The sequence below is a fragment of the Myripristis murdjan genome, chromosome 18, assembly GCF_902150065.1.
Source record: "Myripristis murdjan chromosome 18, fMyrMur1.1, whole genome shotgun sequence".
NCBI classification, from domain to species: domain Eukaryota; kingdom Metazoa; phylum Chordata; class Actinopteri; order Holocentriformes; family Holocentridae; genus Myripristis; species Myripristis murdjan.
The window spans coordinates 22,831,879-22,845,538 of NC_043997.1; the positions used below are offsets into that span (position 1 = coordinate 22,831,879).

The 13,660-nt window shown below is 41.5% G+C and overlaps 1 protein-coding gene across 1 annotated transcript; it reads left to right on the forward strand.

The window, feature by feature from the left end:
- The first annotated feature begins 251 nt into the window (after positions 1–251).
- Positions 252–11,749, forward strand: rce1a (Ras converting CAAX endopeptidase 1a). The gene is made up of 8 exons (XM_030076605.1): positions 252–625; positions 1,341–1,443; positions 1,696–1,779; positions 2,576–2,654; positions 2,974–3,141; positions 4,692–4,763; positions 4,883–4,945; positions 6,249–11,749. Exons 1-8 carry the CDS (start codon positions 456–458, stop codon positions 6,476–6,478), a joined length of 969 nt encoding a protein of 322 aa, XP_029932465.1. The 5' UTR covers positions 252–455; the 3' UTR covers positions 6,479–11,749.
- The last annotated feature ends 1,911 nt before the right edge of the window (positions 11,750–13,660 follow it).

The window sequence follows — 13,660 nt, forward strand, 5'->3', positions numbered from 1 at the left end:
TCATGCCTATAAAAAGTAATGACATTTTTATATTCAATTTTTTAAAACTTTTTTTTCTTTATTGAAAATACATTCAAATACACAAATATTTTAGACATAATGTTGTTAAAAAACAGGAGTATAGATCAAAATACAGATGAAAATTTCTATTTAAAAACACTATATGGAAAATAGTCTCCGTTAATGTAAAATAAATGTAGAATAAAATGCAACCCAGAACTTATTCCTCTCTCTCCTTCCTGCTTGACACCAGTGGGCCGGGTGTGTGTGTGTGATGACGTAGAATTACAGCGCCGGGGAAGCTAGCACCCCCGCTAGCTAGCCTAGCTTCATGTTTTGAAAGGATACCTGACAACTACACCGCTGCTGTTGGCGGGGTTTTCATCGACTTCCATGGTCCAGGGGCCGAGCCGCTGCCGACTTATCTGTCCGTGTAGTCTCCGCTCCCCGTCGCCATGGCAGAGGAGGAGGATTTCTCGCCAAACATTCTGACAGAGGAGATGAACAGCAGCAATGGCGAGCTGGTGCCTCCGGACGGCTTGTGCTGGGTGTCAGTGTTGTCCTGCCTGCTGCTTGCCTGCTCTTACGTGGGGAGTTTATACGTATGGAGGAGTGACCTGCCAAGGTGAGCCGAGGCTTAGTCTTCTTTTTTAAAATAATTCTAGCTAATTAATGTAGGCAGAAGTCTTGTTGTTAGCCAGCAGGCTCCCTAGCTTTATTTCTCCAGCAGCGCGTCGTAACACGAACAAACATTACTGCGGCTAAGTTCGCAGAACCTCAAGTCCCATTCCATTCAAAACATCCGCCAATTTAGTGTTGCTTTGCTTAACATTACAAGTTGCAAACGCTTTTGCTTGCTAGAACATGACTCAAAACTTTTAACGACTTGGAAGGATGCATGCTGCATTTCGGCATTCATACCACACACCGAGCAGCACTTGAAGGAAGAAAATCCCAGCTTTGAAATTACATTCCCGTACGGGCTTCAGCCAAATGAAGCCTTGAGAGCGGCAGTCGGCATAGACCTACTGATTGGTGTGCCGGATGCATGCGGAACTGAAGAGTGGCTCGTAATGATTCAGGAAGTGTCATGTTGCAATAAGTGTGTGTGTGTGTGTGTGTGTGTGTGTGTGTGTGCGCGTGTGTGTGTGTGTCAGTTTCAAAATTGCCAGAATTTTGAATGGAGTCTGGCGTGACGGTCTCTCCGTGCCGGGGCTGCTGGGGCACTTGACAATCTCAAGTGCCTGCTGCTCAGCTCTTGGTGGCAGCCTGCCTGTTCACTGCTTTCAGGTTGTTTTATTTCCTCTGCTCTTCCCCTTCTTTGTGTTTTCTCCTCTCAGGGATCACCCCGCCGTAATAAAGCGGCGTTTCACCAGTGTGTTGATTGTCTCTGGCCTGTCACCTGTCTTTGTGTGGGCATGGAGAGAATTCACAGGAGTCAGGGTGAGTCTCTGCCTCCCTACCATACACTTAATAATGATAGATATTATTATTACTAGTGTAAGCATGATTATGTGCGTTTGGGCTACTTATTCAAAGCTGCTGACTGTTCTGTAGCTGAGCCTGACCTTACTGACTGTCAGTTCTGTCACATGATTATTTTTATATGTTTACTTGGCTTTATATATGCTGCTTACAACACAGTGGCTGTTGTATTCACCTGTGTGTGTGTGTGTGTGTGTGTGTGTGTGTCAGCCCGGCTCGTCGTTGCTGGCTCTCATGGGGATCCGTTTTGAGGGTCTCATTCCTGCAGTTGTACTTCCTCTACTGCTCACCATGGTGAGAACTCATACAATTTCTATGTAATAAACTCACTTTTCTCTATGATTATGATAATGATGATGGTGGTCCCATGGCTGGATAGAATTGCTGGATGGGTTTATCACCTGTGTGTTTAAATTTTGAGCAACACAGATACTTATATTAGTTATAATGCTGTACAATACTTGGTTACACCACTTGGGTTAAAGGCACAGTTTGCCTATTTTTTTTTGGTTTTTTTTGTTTTTTTTTTAAGATTATTTCACTTCCTTTCTAGCTGTCATGTAGGACAGTAGTGGTGCAGTTATTTTTAAGGTTTAAGGTGGTTAACAGGAGGCTAACAGTTTGCTTTTGGAGCATCCAGCCACCACTCAGTAACAGTGAGAGGAAGATAGCACCACTACTGTCCTACATATTTATATAATATGATCTAACCCTTTCAGATGTACCTTGACCCAGGGAATCCAGTTAAATATTTTATTAAAGCGCCACCATCTGGCCCAATTTGTATCATTTTGTTGTCTGAATACTTGCTTAGATTTCCCCCCTAGGTTACCAAATTTGATGGTGTTGCTCCAAGATTTTGGCAAATCAGATACTGTTAGCAGAGGAGTTGGACAGAATAATAATCTGCCCAGGCATAAGAGGGCTCCAGCATCTTTGGTACTTGTACTCCAAAATGTTTGTATTAATGTGAACTGTCAAGCTCTGGGCCCTGCCTAAAGCTGTGACCTGTTTCAGAAAGGCCTCATATGCTGTCTCACAGTTTTGGATGGTCAGTTGACTTCCTGTTGACTGTCTTATTGTGATGCAGGTCCTGTTTCTGGGCCCCCTCATCCAGCTGGCTATGGACTGTCCCTGGAGCTTCATGGATGGCATCCGGGTGGCTTGTGGTGAGTCAGCTGATGTTGTCCTGCTTGTTTTTTTAATGCCAGCAGGCATTTTAGGACCTTCTCAAACCTTCATGCACATTGTAATACATGTTGTATCATGAGGTCCATGCCACTACTAAGCCCTAATGATTACTGAATGCCAGTTTTTAAATGTTGTGTACTTAAATGAGTATATGCAGCTGTGTTTGGTACGCAGGGGAAACTAAAAATGCTTATTTCAGTAGGCATATAGTGAAAGTAAAATAGGCACAAGAGGAATAATCTCCACCACTTCACCCTAACCTGTATCCATGTTGGCGTTCCTCCATCCTGCCTGCAGACCCGTGGTTCTGGACGCTGTGCTTCAGTGATATGCGCTGGCTGAGGAACCAGGTGGTGGCTCCGCTGACAGAGGAGTTGGTGTTCAGGGCCTGCATGCTGCCCATGTTGGTGCCCTGTACCAGCCCATTCACTGCTATCTTCACCTGCCCCCTCTTCTTTGGAGTGGGTGAGTTCAGGCAGTAGCAGCCCCAGTCATAGATTTTTTGATTGATTTATTTATTTGAGTGTCATGCACCTTCTGGTGCCCAGCCCATATGGGCTTACAAGACACTAGATAACACAGAAACAAAGATGACCATATGACACATACTATTGTGGATACAATGTTCTCTGTCTTCGATGCCAGGCATCTTCCACAAAATTCGCCAAAACAAAAATCTCCACATTAAAAAAACAACTCATCATATCAGCTTCAGACAGCCAAAACAAATCAGGATTTTTCATCTGGGTCCTTTCAAACAAAACATTTCTCAGATCACAGTATAAGGGGCAATGAAATACAAAATGAAATTCATCCTCAACAACATTGAGATCACATAAAACACACAAACGTTGCTCCTCAGGCACACCTTTATATCTGCCTACCTCAATTGCCAGTGGTAAAGTCCCGGTTCTCAACTGAGCACACAGGGATCTTTACCTTCTTTGTAAATTTACTTTTACATATAATTCTGTGTGATAGTCATCTTTAATTTGAATATAGTTCCTAAGTTTTGGTTTCATACAAATTTCGTTCTTCCATTGCTCCTTACAAATCTCAAATAGTTTTTGTTTTACTGTATTTATATTACACTGCAAGTTATTCCTATAAATATAATTCAAATCAGACAGAGAAAATATTTCAGCAACTTCTCTCGACTAGGGATAGCTGTGTGCTTGGTCCCAGTTAAAGATCTTTTTAGCCAATCTCTCCTCTGGCAATTGAACAAGGCGGTTCCATAGTCTCAACATCTCACATCTCTGTTTTATCAAACATAGCTCCCATCCCATGTCCCCCTCAACAGCTAGCTTAGCAGTAATTAATAATCTGCATTTAAAGTCTTGTGGGGGCTTATTTCTTCTTCTTATAGTTGCAGGTATCTTTGTGCTGCATATCCACTTTTAGATTAATGAAGAGCAGTGTTGGTGGTACAGACTGCATCATATCTGCTTCACTAAACATAGTTGGAACTCATGTCCCTTAATAATTAATTTTCTGTTTTTTTTCTCTCCTCTCTCTGCCTATTTATAATTTATGTACATTCATTAGTGATAGGAAATAGGCTGCTTTTGCCAGCTTTGGGTGGGAGGGGGGTTAAATTTGTGTTTTTAATTTGATGCTAAATCTATTTCCTGGTACTTCAAGTCCAGTCAGCAGCACCAATGTTAGACCTTGAGGAAAGACAAGGAAAAAAAAACCCCAAGTAGTAACCTTGAGCAGGCCACAGAGGTACTTTGATGTATTTTTTGCCGTGCTGGGAGGCGGGGGTCTCTGTGTCATTGTGTCGGTCGGTCGGTCAGTCAGCGGTTGGGTCCTGAGAGGAATTTCTCAAAATCCATTTGGCTGATTGCCATGAACTTTGGTGTCAACATTCATGTGGCCAGAGGATAAAATCTGTCCATTTTGGTGACCCCATGATCTTCCCTCTAGCTCCACCAGCAGGCCCAGCGGGCATCTGCATTCAAAATTACCCATTTGTTATGCATTTATGTGTCTCTCTGTTGTTGTTCCTCCAGCCCACTTTCACCATGTGATCGAGCTGCTGCGGTTCAGACAGGGGACTGTATCAGGGATCTTTCTCTCAGCAGGTAGCGTGATTCACGTACAGTGTCTTTCATGCCGTCATCTACAGTATTGCTCTGTGGTGGACTGTGTTGGATGGCAGGGAAGGCTTGATAATGAACAGTGTTTCTCCTGTGTGCCACAGTGTTCCAGTTTTCCTACACAGCAGTTTTTGGAGCCTACACTGCCTTCATCTTCATCAGAACAGGTCAGCGCCTTTGTACATTGTGCCTTGACAGCACTCTGTTTCCCTATAAGATTTTGGTTACAACTAATTTACCTCTGGGATAAATAGTTTTGCCATACCATATCACGCAGATTTTGAAGGTCTGTACCCAATATTTTCATATCACGACTTCTAGGTTGTTTTAATGTAGCTGTGACAGGGAGGAGGATCTCTCAGCAACCCAATATGTCTAAGCCTGCCTACTGTGCTCTCAACAGAAAGTACTAATACAAATAATGTTGTAAAAGTCTCTTGCATAAGAACCAGTTCAAGTTAAAAGCAATCTCACACAGTTTGATGTGAATAAAGTACACAAAAGTGTGAAATATTTTATCACTCTAAAACTATACACAATGAGTCCTTAGAAAAGTTCAGATATCTTCATGAAAGTGAAGAAGCAGCCTGTCCAGTTGAATCTTCTGGCATCTGTGTCAGTCAGTTTTGGCTGACCACCTCTAATCCACAACAACATTGATCAAGACAAGTTAACTCACTAGTAATGCTATTATCACTAGCATAGGTAATGCTACAGAAACTACAGCGTAAATACAACTTGACGGTTTTCATTAGAAACTCGCCGTTGATTCACATTTAGTCAACAGTTAATTGCCATGTTAGTTCTTTTTGTTTGGCTTATTTGTAGCTGTTATGGATTTTATCATAAAGCTCATATCATAAAGCTAAAGGATAACAACAGCTCCATGTCCATCTTGAACACTGGTTCCAGACACATAATTGAAAAGCTAATGTGGTTGGTTGGTTGGATGGTTGTGGCGAGTTTTCTTTTGGCCATGTACCAAAAAAAATTGACTTGGACTTCGGGAAAATCGAAAAAGAAGACTTATCTTTGCAGTGCAGTTCTGCAGACTTTTGAAAGAGTTCATAGAGATGCATATTGTTTTGTTTTAAAGGGACCGTTTCACTCAGCCCAAATTCAAATCATTAAAACACAACAGTGCTGCTGCTTTCAGGAAAACTAATGTGGATGACTTTATTACTGTCATCCAAAGTATGACTGCTTGCTTTGGGAAAAGATTAGCAGAAATGTGAAGTATAGATATTGTAGATGTTAAACAAGAAAAATCACTGGTATGGACTTTTAAAGCCATGTTATGCAATTTTAAAATTTTGCTTTGTGCTAAAAATTCAGACTTTGTGTGCATAGGCCTTGGGGCTTCTCCTAACATGTAGCAGCCTGAATACAGAGGTATCAGTGTCTGCCTTCAAAAACTTTTACAGGTCAAACCAAGCTGTCATTTTTCATCCCTCGCTTCTGTGTCCTCAGGTCACCTGATGGGCCCAGTACTGTGCCACTCCTTCTGTAACTACATGGGCTTCCCTGCCATTAGTACAGCCCTGGAGCACCCCCACCGCTTTACCGTCCTCACCTGCTACCTACTGGGGGTCTTCCTCTTCCTCCTCTTCCTCTTCCCCCTAACCGACCCCATCTTCTACGGCCTCCCGACCCCGGTATGCACCCTGGCCTCTTCTCCCAGTTCCCTCTGCCTCTCCTGATCCCAGCCCTTCCTTCTTCCCATGGGACGAGCAGACCCACTGGACTGTTCCATAGCGGTGCCTCTTCCCGCCAGCCTGCTGGAGGCTTCAGGCCAAGCGTGTGAAGGAATGGGGTTTTTGTTGCCAAGTTGGAGTTGAGGTCACAACTTGTTTTGGCCCGACAGTGCTAACAGCCATGTAGCAAAAGCTAAGTTGCCATAGGCGCTTGGAGAAGCAGGTTCCCTATGGTCAGGGTGACCCCCACAGCATCAGTACATTTACATTTGACATTTTCAGTCATTTTGCTGATGCTTTTATCCAGAGCAGGTAAGGGTTCAGTGTCTTATCAAATGACACATAGCTATTGATGGAATCCAACCTGAGAATGTCCTTGTACGGGACAGTTTCTCTAATCCCAAGGCTACACTGCCACCTCAGTATGTAGTGTTAGTGTAGACTCAACAAGAGGTAACTTTAAAGGAAAAAATCCCCCTTCAGGTGCTCTTACACTGTTAAATATAAAGCTGTGATGTTCAGTGCATTTCATTGAGGTATTTTGTGATGAAGTGTTGTACCTTCTTTGATGAACCCACTTTCCTTCCACCTGCCTCATCTGATTCTCCTGCAGTTACCCATTTCCCAGGTTTCCTGCAGTGACTCCTCAATAGAACACATGTCTTGCAGCTGCATTGCATTCTGGTCTATTGAGGCTACTGTCTGTGGAGAAATTGATCTGTCCCTTCCGATGATGATTTCTCCCCGGTATGAATGTTGAACATCAGTGCAAAATGGCGTCTCTAGAAAGAATCCCTTTGACACCATATTAAAGTTTTCTGTTAATATTTTAGATCTCTGAAGCATTTTCTGCTCTCAGACTCAGACAGCTGTAGCTCCTTGGAAGTATTCAGATGTATTGTCATGTTATATGCGTTCAGCTAGTTGTCCACAGGAATAAGAAAAAATACTTGACACCAGATGCAGAAATGCAAGGAACATCACCAGTAGCCATCATTTTAACAGTGTTAAGGGTTTTTGGATGGATTTGTCCTTCAACTGATTTCAGTCCTTTGCTGTTTTAGAGACTCGATCTGCTTGAATAGGTGATTTTTTTAAAAATACATACAAAGGTGTTAATATTAAAGGTGTAGAGGGTTAAAATGGTTATTTATACACATCTGCATGAGTCAGTGCTGGTAGTTTGCTGTTCTTTTGGTGAGTGTTTGTGGTGGGATGGGTTGGGAGTCACTGTTCCTACAACTATAATGTGTTGTTAATCTCTAGCTGTTTTTTTTTTGTTGAGGATTTTCCTGTGAGGCCCTGACTTGGTCTCTGAGCTTTCTTCTGACACATATTGCCAAATTGTTGGCAGCGTCTCAAAGACCACATTATCCTGAGTTCAGTAATGTCCAGCTCTCATTCCATGTGTTTGTTCCAATGATCCTGCTTTTAGTAGCTTACAAGTGCAAAACTGACATCATCTTTACGGCTCAACTGCTTTTATAAGCTGTTACACCAATGATACATTTATGGAGTTCAAAGGGTACAGCTTAAGACTTAATGCTCATTTCCATCTCTTCTCTGTTTTCTTTTTTTTTTTTTGCTTCAACTGCCTGTAATCGAAGGATATGTAACTTTCAAAAAGAGGGTGCCATGACTGTTTCTGTCCCTTTTGCAAGGGACTCAAACCCCCAACACTCAGGTGTAGTTGTACAGAGGCGAGGATGCTCTAACCACTACTTTGCATGCTGCTAACTTAAGTATTTGCAATACAAAGAGTCAGGAGAAGTCATGTTGTTCCCACATAGATGTAACAACAACATTTATCTATATAAATGTCTGTGTATATCTATATATCTATATCTGTCTATCTATCTATATAGGTAGATAGAGATATATAGATATAGATATAGATGTAGATAAAAATAGAGGATGTAACTACAAACAGGACATGGAAAGATGAAATATTTCATAATTAATGCATGAGTGGCCAGTTCTGGACACCAGTGGCAAATTCTGTACATGCTCACTTTGATCTGATTTCCTGATCTTCAGTACTGTTCTTTGAAGAGATTTCCAGGGCAGTAAGTGATATTTTGAGAAGCTACAATTGAAAGTATACATTGAAAAGCGAGTGTGACAGATTTGGCGTATGGTGTCTGGCACTGGCCAGCACTATGGAACTTAATTTAAGAGCTCTCACCACATCGCCACATATTATTTATTTTATCTAAGACAGTTGTACTTCTTTGCACTAGACTTGCAATTTTGCATAGCATTTGGGGCTCTAGAGGAGATTTTAGGGTGCATGACCAATCTTTTTTCTCTCCCTCTCTTCAGAGCATCTGGATGCTAAATTTTGCCTGGCAGTCGAGTGAACATAAAGAGCAGGAAATGTTGCTTCTCTGTATCAGTTGAAACAGAATGTGGTAGATGATGATTGGTCAGTGGAAAAGGCTGATCGGCTCTTTCAGTATAACTTTCTACTGCACTAGTTGACATTGTTTACAGCTAGGTGGTTGTTAAGATGTGGTTGTTAAGAGTCTCACAGAATAGCGGCAAATGTATGTTATAAGCTATATCCTTACTGTGAAGAGGTGGGTTTGCTTGGATCTTCAGCAATAAACACATTTAAGTGGTGGGTGAGAGACTTAAGCGGGATGTGGAACTGGACAACGTTTATATGTTATGGAGTGGAGCAAGAGTCCAGAATTACCACCCGCCAAGCATTTAAATGCCAACAAAATAACCAGCAGCCACACAGGCCGCATTTTTTTCTTTTAAACATTTGAGCGCCTCAGTTATATGCATCTCGCGGTGAATTATGAACTTGATCCGATTTGTAAGCAAGCAAGCATTACCTGCATCTGTCTGTGAAATAGCGCTGAAAACAAAAGCAGGGTGATGTATTTCCGTGAAAAATGCATACAAATGATTTTGAACAGTAAAATAATTGTTATCTGGATGCTGGGTGGAATTATGCCTATGCCACTCTGCATCTGGGCTTGGACCGTACCTACGTAACATTGACACCAGATGGCGCCAGAGTGTTTTGTCAGATATAGTACTGCTGTGGACTTGAGGGCTGCCGAGGACCTCTGCAGTCTGTTTATTGACTTGTGTGACATTTGTCATCCGTCACTGGGAAAACCAATTCCCTCTAACTTATTTTTCCTTTACCCTCTACTCGATTATGGCCCATCCTAATCGAGGAGATTGATGCAGAAGTGCTGGAATTGTGCTCGGACCTCGTGGCGAGACTCTCCCTGCTACTTAGCATTCTCTGAAATTACATTAAGAAGCCTGACAGGAGAGTTTTAGCTCCGCCCTGCCTCCCACACCGGTCCCTCAGACCTACACTCTCTACCCTTACACCAGGAGCGTCTCGCCAGTTTGCGAGGCCTCATGCCAATGCAAGGCTTTTCAAAATCATATCAGCATAACATGCTGATATGATTTTATATGATAAAAAGATAGCATGCTGGACCCTGAGTCTTTTCATACATCCAAATGATGGTTAGGCTATTGGGTCCATATTGAGGTTTTTGGGAGTTTAGCATCTCATGATGGTCTGAATACTTAGAATTTCCTGGAATGAAAATAAGAAAAATGAAAATCTGTGGCACAAAATATTAGCTGTTGGCAGCTGTAATACAACAGTCTCGGTGCTGGCCTTCAAAAGCTTGAACCGGTTGAAATCTAATCCAGATGCACAAAAATACTAATAGCCAGGTGTTCGTAGCACCTTGCTTTGGCCCTTCAGCACCATTTTGTAAAAGGAAACATTCATGTCTCTGCAGAATTAAGTGATAGATTCCCTCCCGTGCGGTGGAGACGTGCTGTCAGCCAGTGGATGGATTGCCTTTGTAGTTTGGACGGGGGCTGGTTGGCAAATTCAAGAGAGAAATGCTCCACCAAAGTTCCAGCATGTGATAACGCCGTCTCCCCCGCAAAGCCAGCCCAGTTTAACTCAACCCTTCAGACATTATGTGATAATGTGCATCAAGACTCTGACTCTGAGTGCCACTGTCTGTTATCCTGCTCATTACTGCGCGCTTAACTTTGTACCTGCCTGTTCTTAAAGCAAAACTGAACTTTGGTAGAGTGTTGTGGGTTGTTTAGATATCTGGACGATATGTGAGTCCACATGGTGGTGAAATCTCCTCATTATTTGTTCCGTGCTCCCCTGGACTGCTAACCCACAACACTGTGTTTGTCTCTTCATTCACTTCTACAGCAAAACAGCTCCTAAAATAACAATTTTAGTGAATAAACAAACACTTTTGCAGCAATTGTTTATGGCTATTAAAAATACAAAAGTCTGTAGCCTATTTTCCTGTGGAATTATTCGTGAACGTTCTGTCAGGTAATTTTTTCCTGGCGCAAGGCTACTATGTGGAAGTTTCCTGCAGATGCTACCTGCCGGATCTGCTTTCCAATTCAAATTGGGGGGGAAAAAAACAAACAAGAAAAGAGACGTTTTCATTTCCCCAAAAATTGAGTACCCAGACTTGTTATGTTTTATATTGGCATAATCCACTTTGTCCATGTTTGTGTATGTGCTGAAAATGTTACCTTGGGAGCTGTTTTGCTTTGGAAGTGAATAGAGAGATAGAAATCCAGTATTGTGGATTAGCAGTCCAGAGGAGCACAGCGCAACCAATAGGGAGATTTCACCCCGGGAACTATACAACCCAACATTCCTGTCATTGACTTGAAACTCAGAGACGCTGGTACATTTGCAAGACACTCGGATTGAAACACTAGCTCCCTTTTCCTGCTGTAAGAAAAAAAAATAAAAACCTCACACTGTTTTGCCTCCAAAATGTCCATCCAACAATCACACATCCATATTTGCTGTTGAGGTGGTGCATAATCTGCACACACAGATTATATTATGCAGAGCGGACAGCATCGACAAAGATTCCAGAATCTATTTTTGCTAAGTTTCAGCAGCTCGGCTATTTTAATACACACCACCAGAGGAAGGATAATTTCAAATGTGCATTTTCAGAAGCCGTTAAATATGTATAGAGTCAGCTTGTGAAACAGCTATAAAGATGTTTATATTGAGCACTATATTTTGTAATCAGATCTATTTTGGTGACATGAACAGATTGTACAGATGTATGTGCATGTGAATTTTATGTTCTCACAGCTCCCAGTTCTACAATGCAATTATTTGGAGACTTCAGTTGGAAAAAAAGTGTTTTAATATGACAATCTTTTACAGAAACTTTGGAATCACGGTGAAAAATATCAGCAATTTGTAAATAAATGAGATAATTTTATAAACCGGGTGGTGGTTTTGCAGTTATTGCCTTGCTTTGCTGCTGCCATATGAACATGGCAGTGGAGATCTTGTGGCCACACTGAAACATGTTGTTTCCTCTTCTATTTCTTCTCCTCCTTCTTTGACAAACTGTTGCTTTGAATCACTCGCTCCGCTCTGCAGTCAGATGTTTCCTTAGCGGCTGAAAAGAGGTCTGTCATGCTCTGCAGTCTGTATGCCGAGGGCTGCATCAGCAGTGCATGTGTTTCTCATAAAATCCTCGGTGTCAAGTTCTGTTTGTCTCTTGATTTTCATTTGATAGCTACAAGGACTTCACAAGGTTCTTTATCACAACATACTGCACATATCAGGTTGACATTGTCCTTTTATTAAAAATGCAATCTGCTCCAGTTAGCTTCTCATTATTCTAATGAGACATTTTGATCAGATTCCCCTCAGGTAAAGAAAAATATGTTTGCCAGGATCATTATCAGCAGCATTTTGACTTTCACTGGAGAATTTTAATATCACATGATGGTCTAGATCAGGGGTTTCAATTGTTTTCATGTTCAGGACCCCCGGTTTGACTTTCATTCAGCCTCGGACCCCCTCTTAAAGAGATTTTGCTCCATAATTCCTAATATAAATTGGTTTGAATTCAGTATTAAATTGTTGTATGTTGTTGTTGAACACTAACAAAAAGATTCAAATTGGTGAGATCAAAGCAGAATGTTAAAATAAGCACTCATACACTTGTATTGTTGGCTTCCCAGTTTCTGGTAAATTCAGTCACATTGAAACTGACTGTTTTAAATGTAAGAAAGTTTACATGGTTTTTCTCAAAAACACAGGAAAAAAAGATTTACTAAAAAACCCCACAAAAATAGCATGACAAATACAAAATGACATGAAAATGACCAAAAATATATTTTTAAAAAGTAGATGAAAAGTATATTTAATTATTAAAATATATTCAAAGGTCAGATCAGTGATGCGAGATCGACATCAGATTTCTTGTGTTTAAATTCGCTTTTTCACATCGCACAAGAATTTAAACTTTTCCTTATTTCACTTCATTTGAGTGGGATCCCCTGTAAAGCCTTTAAGGCCCCTTGGGGGTCCCTGGACCACACTTTGAGCTCCAATGGATTGAGCTCTATAACAGGGGTTTTCTTGAAAAATGCCTCTTCTCAAGTTTTTAGAGAGAAATAAAGAACATTACAGATTAAAGAAAGACAAAAATACAGATGAGCAAAGAAGTAAGCATGTGGTAATTCTTTTTTTTTTTTTTTTTTTGGGCAAATTACCACGAAAAAATAATTACAGGGACATTAGTAAAAAACTTCACAATACAATTACCAGATAATAAAAAAATTAGCAAAAAACTATTTTAAAAAATGACAAAACTTTATTTTTAATTATATACAAAAAAACTGAGTCAAATCATGATCATATTGGTGAGGACCCCCTGGAAGACCCCCAAGGACCCCTTGGGGGGCCCCAGGCCCCACTTTAGAACCTACTGATGTGTATTATGCTTGATGGAGGGGACAATGAGCACATTTAGACTGTAAATGCTCAGTAATGGCCGCAGTTTCGTGTGCCGTGTCTCGCTCAGTGTGTGCCTGGCTGAAGGAACATGCCTCTGAAGGCGTTTATAGTCACCGCTCGCCTTCCTCTGGATGCTGTTTGCCACAGTGCCATGGGTTTTTATTAGGAATACTGCAGACCTCAGTGAGCATGGCATTTTATCGTTTGGAAAGTTTCCACAGAGAGCTGAGTGGCTGCTGGCTTGTGAAATGTCAAATGTTGCCTGAGATTTACCACACGGCTGATTCTGCCTCGTATGGCTCGGATTTCATGGGCCCTTTTGCATCGGAGCTCCCAGATGCAGCAGCTTCATATCGCCTCCTGTACCTTGTTGGATTTTTAAC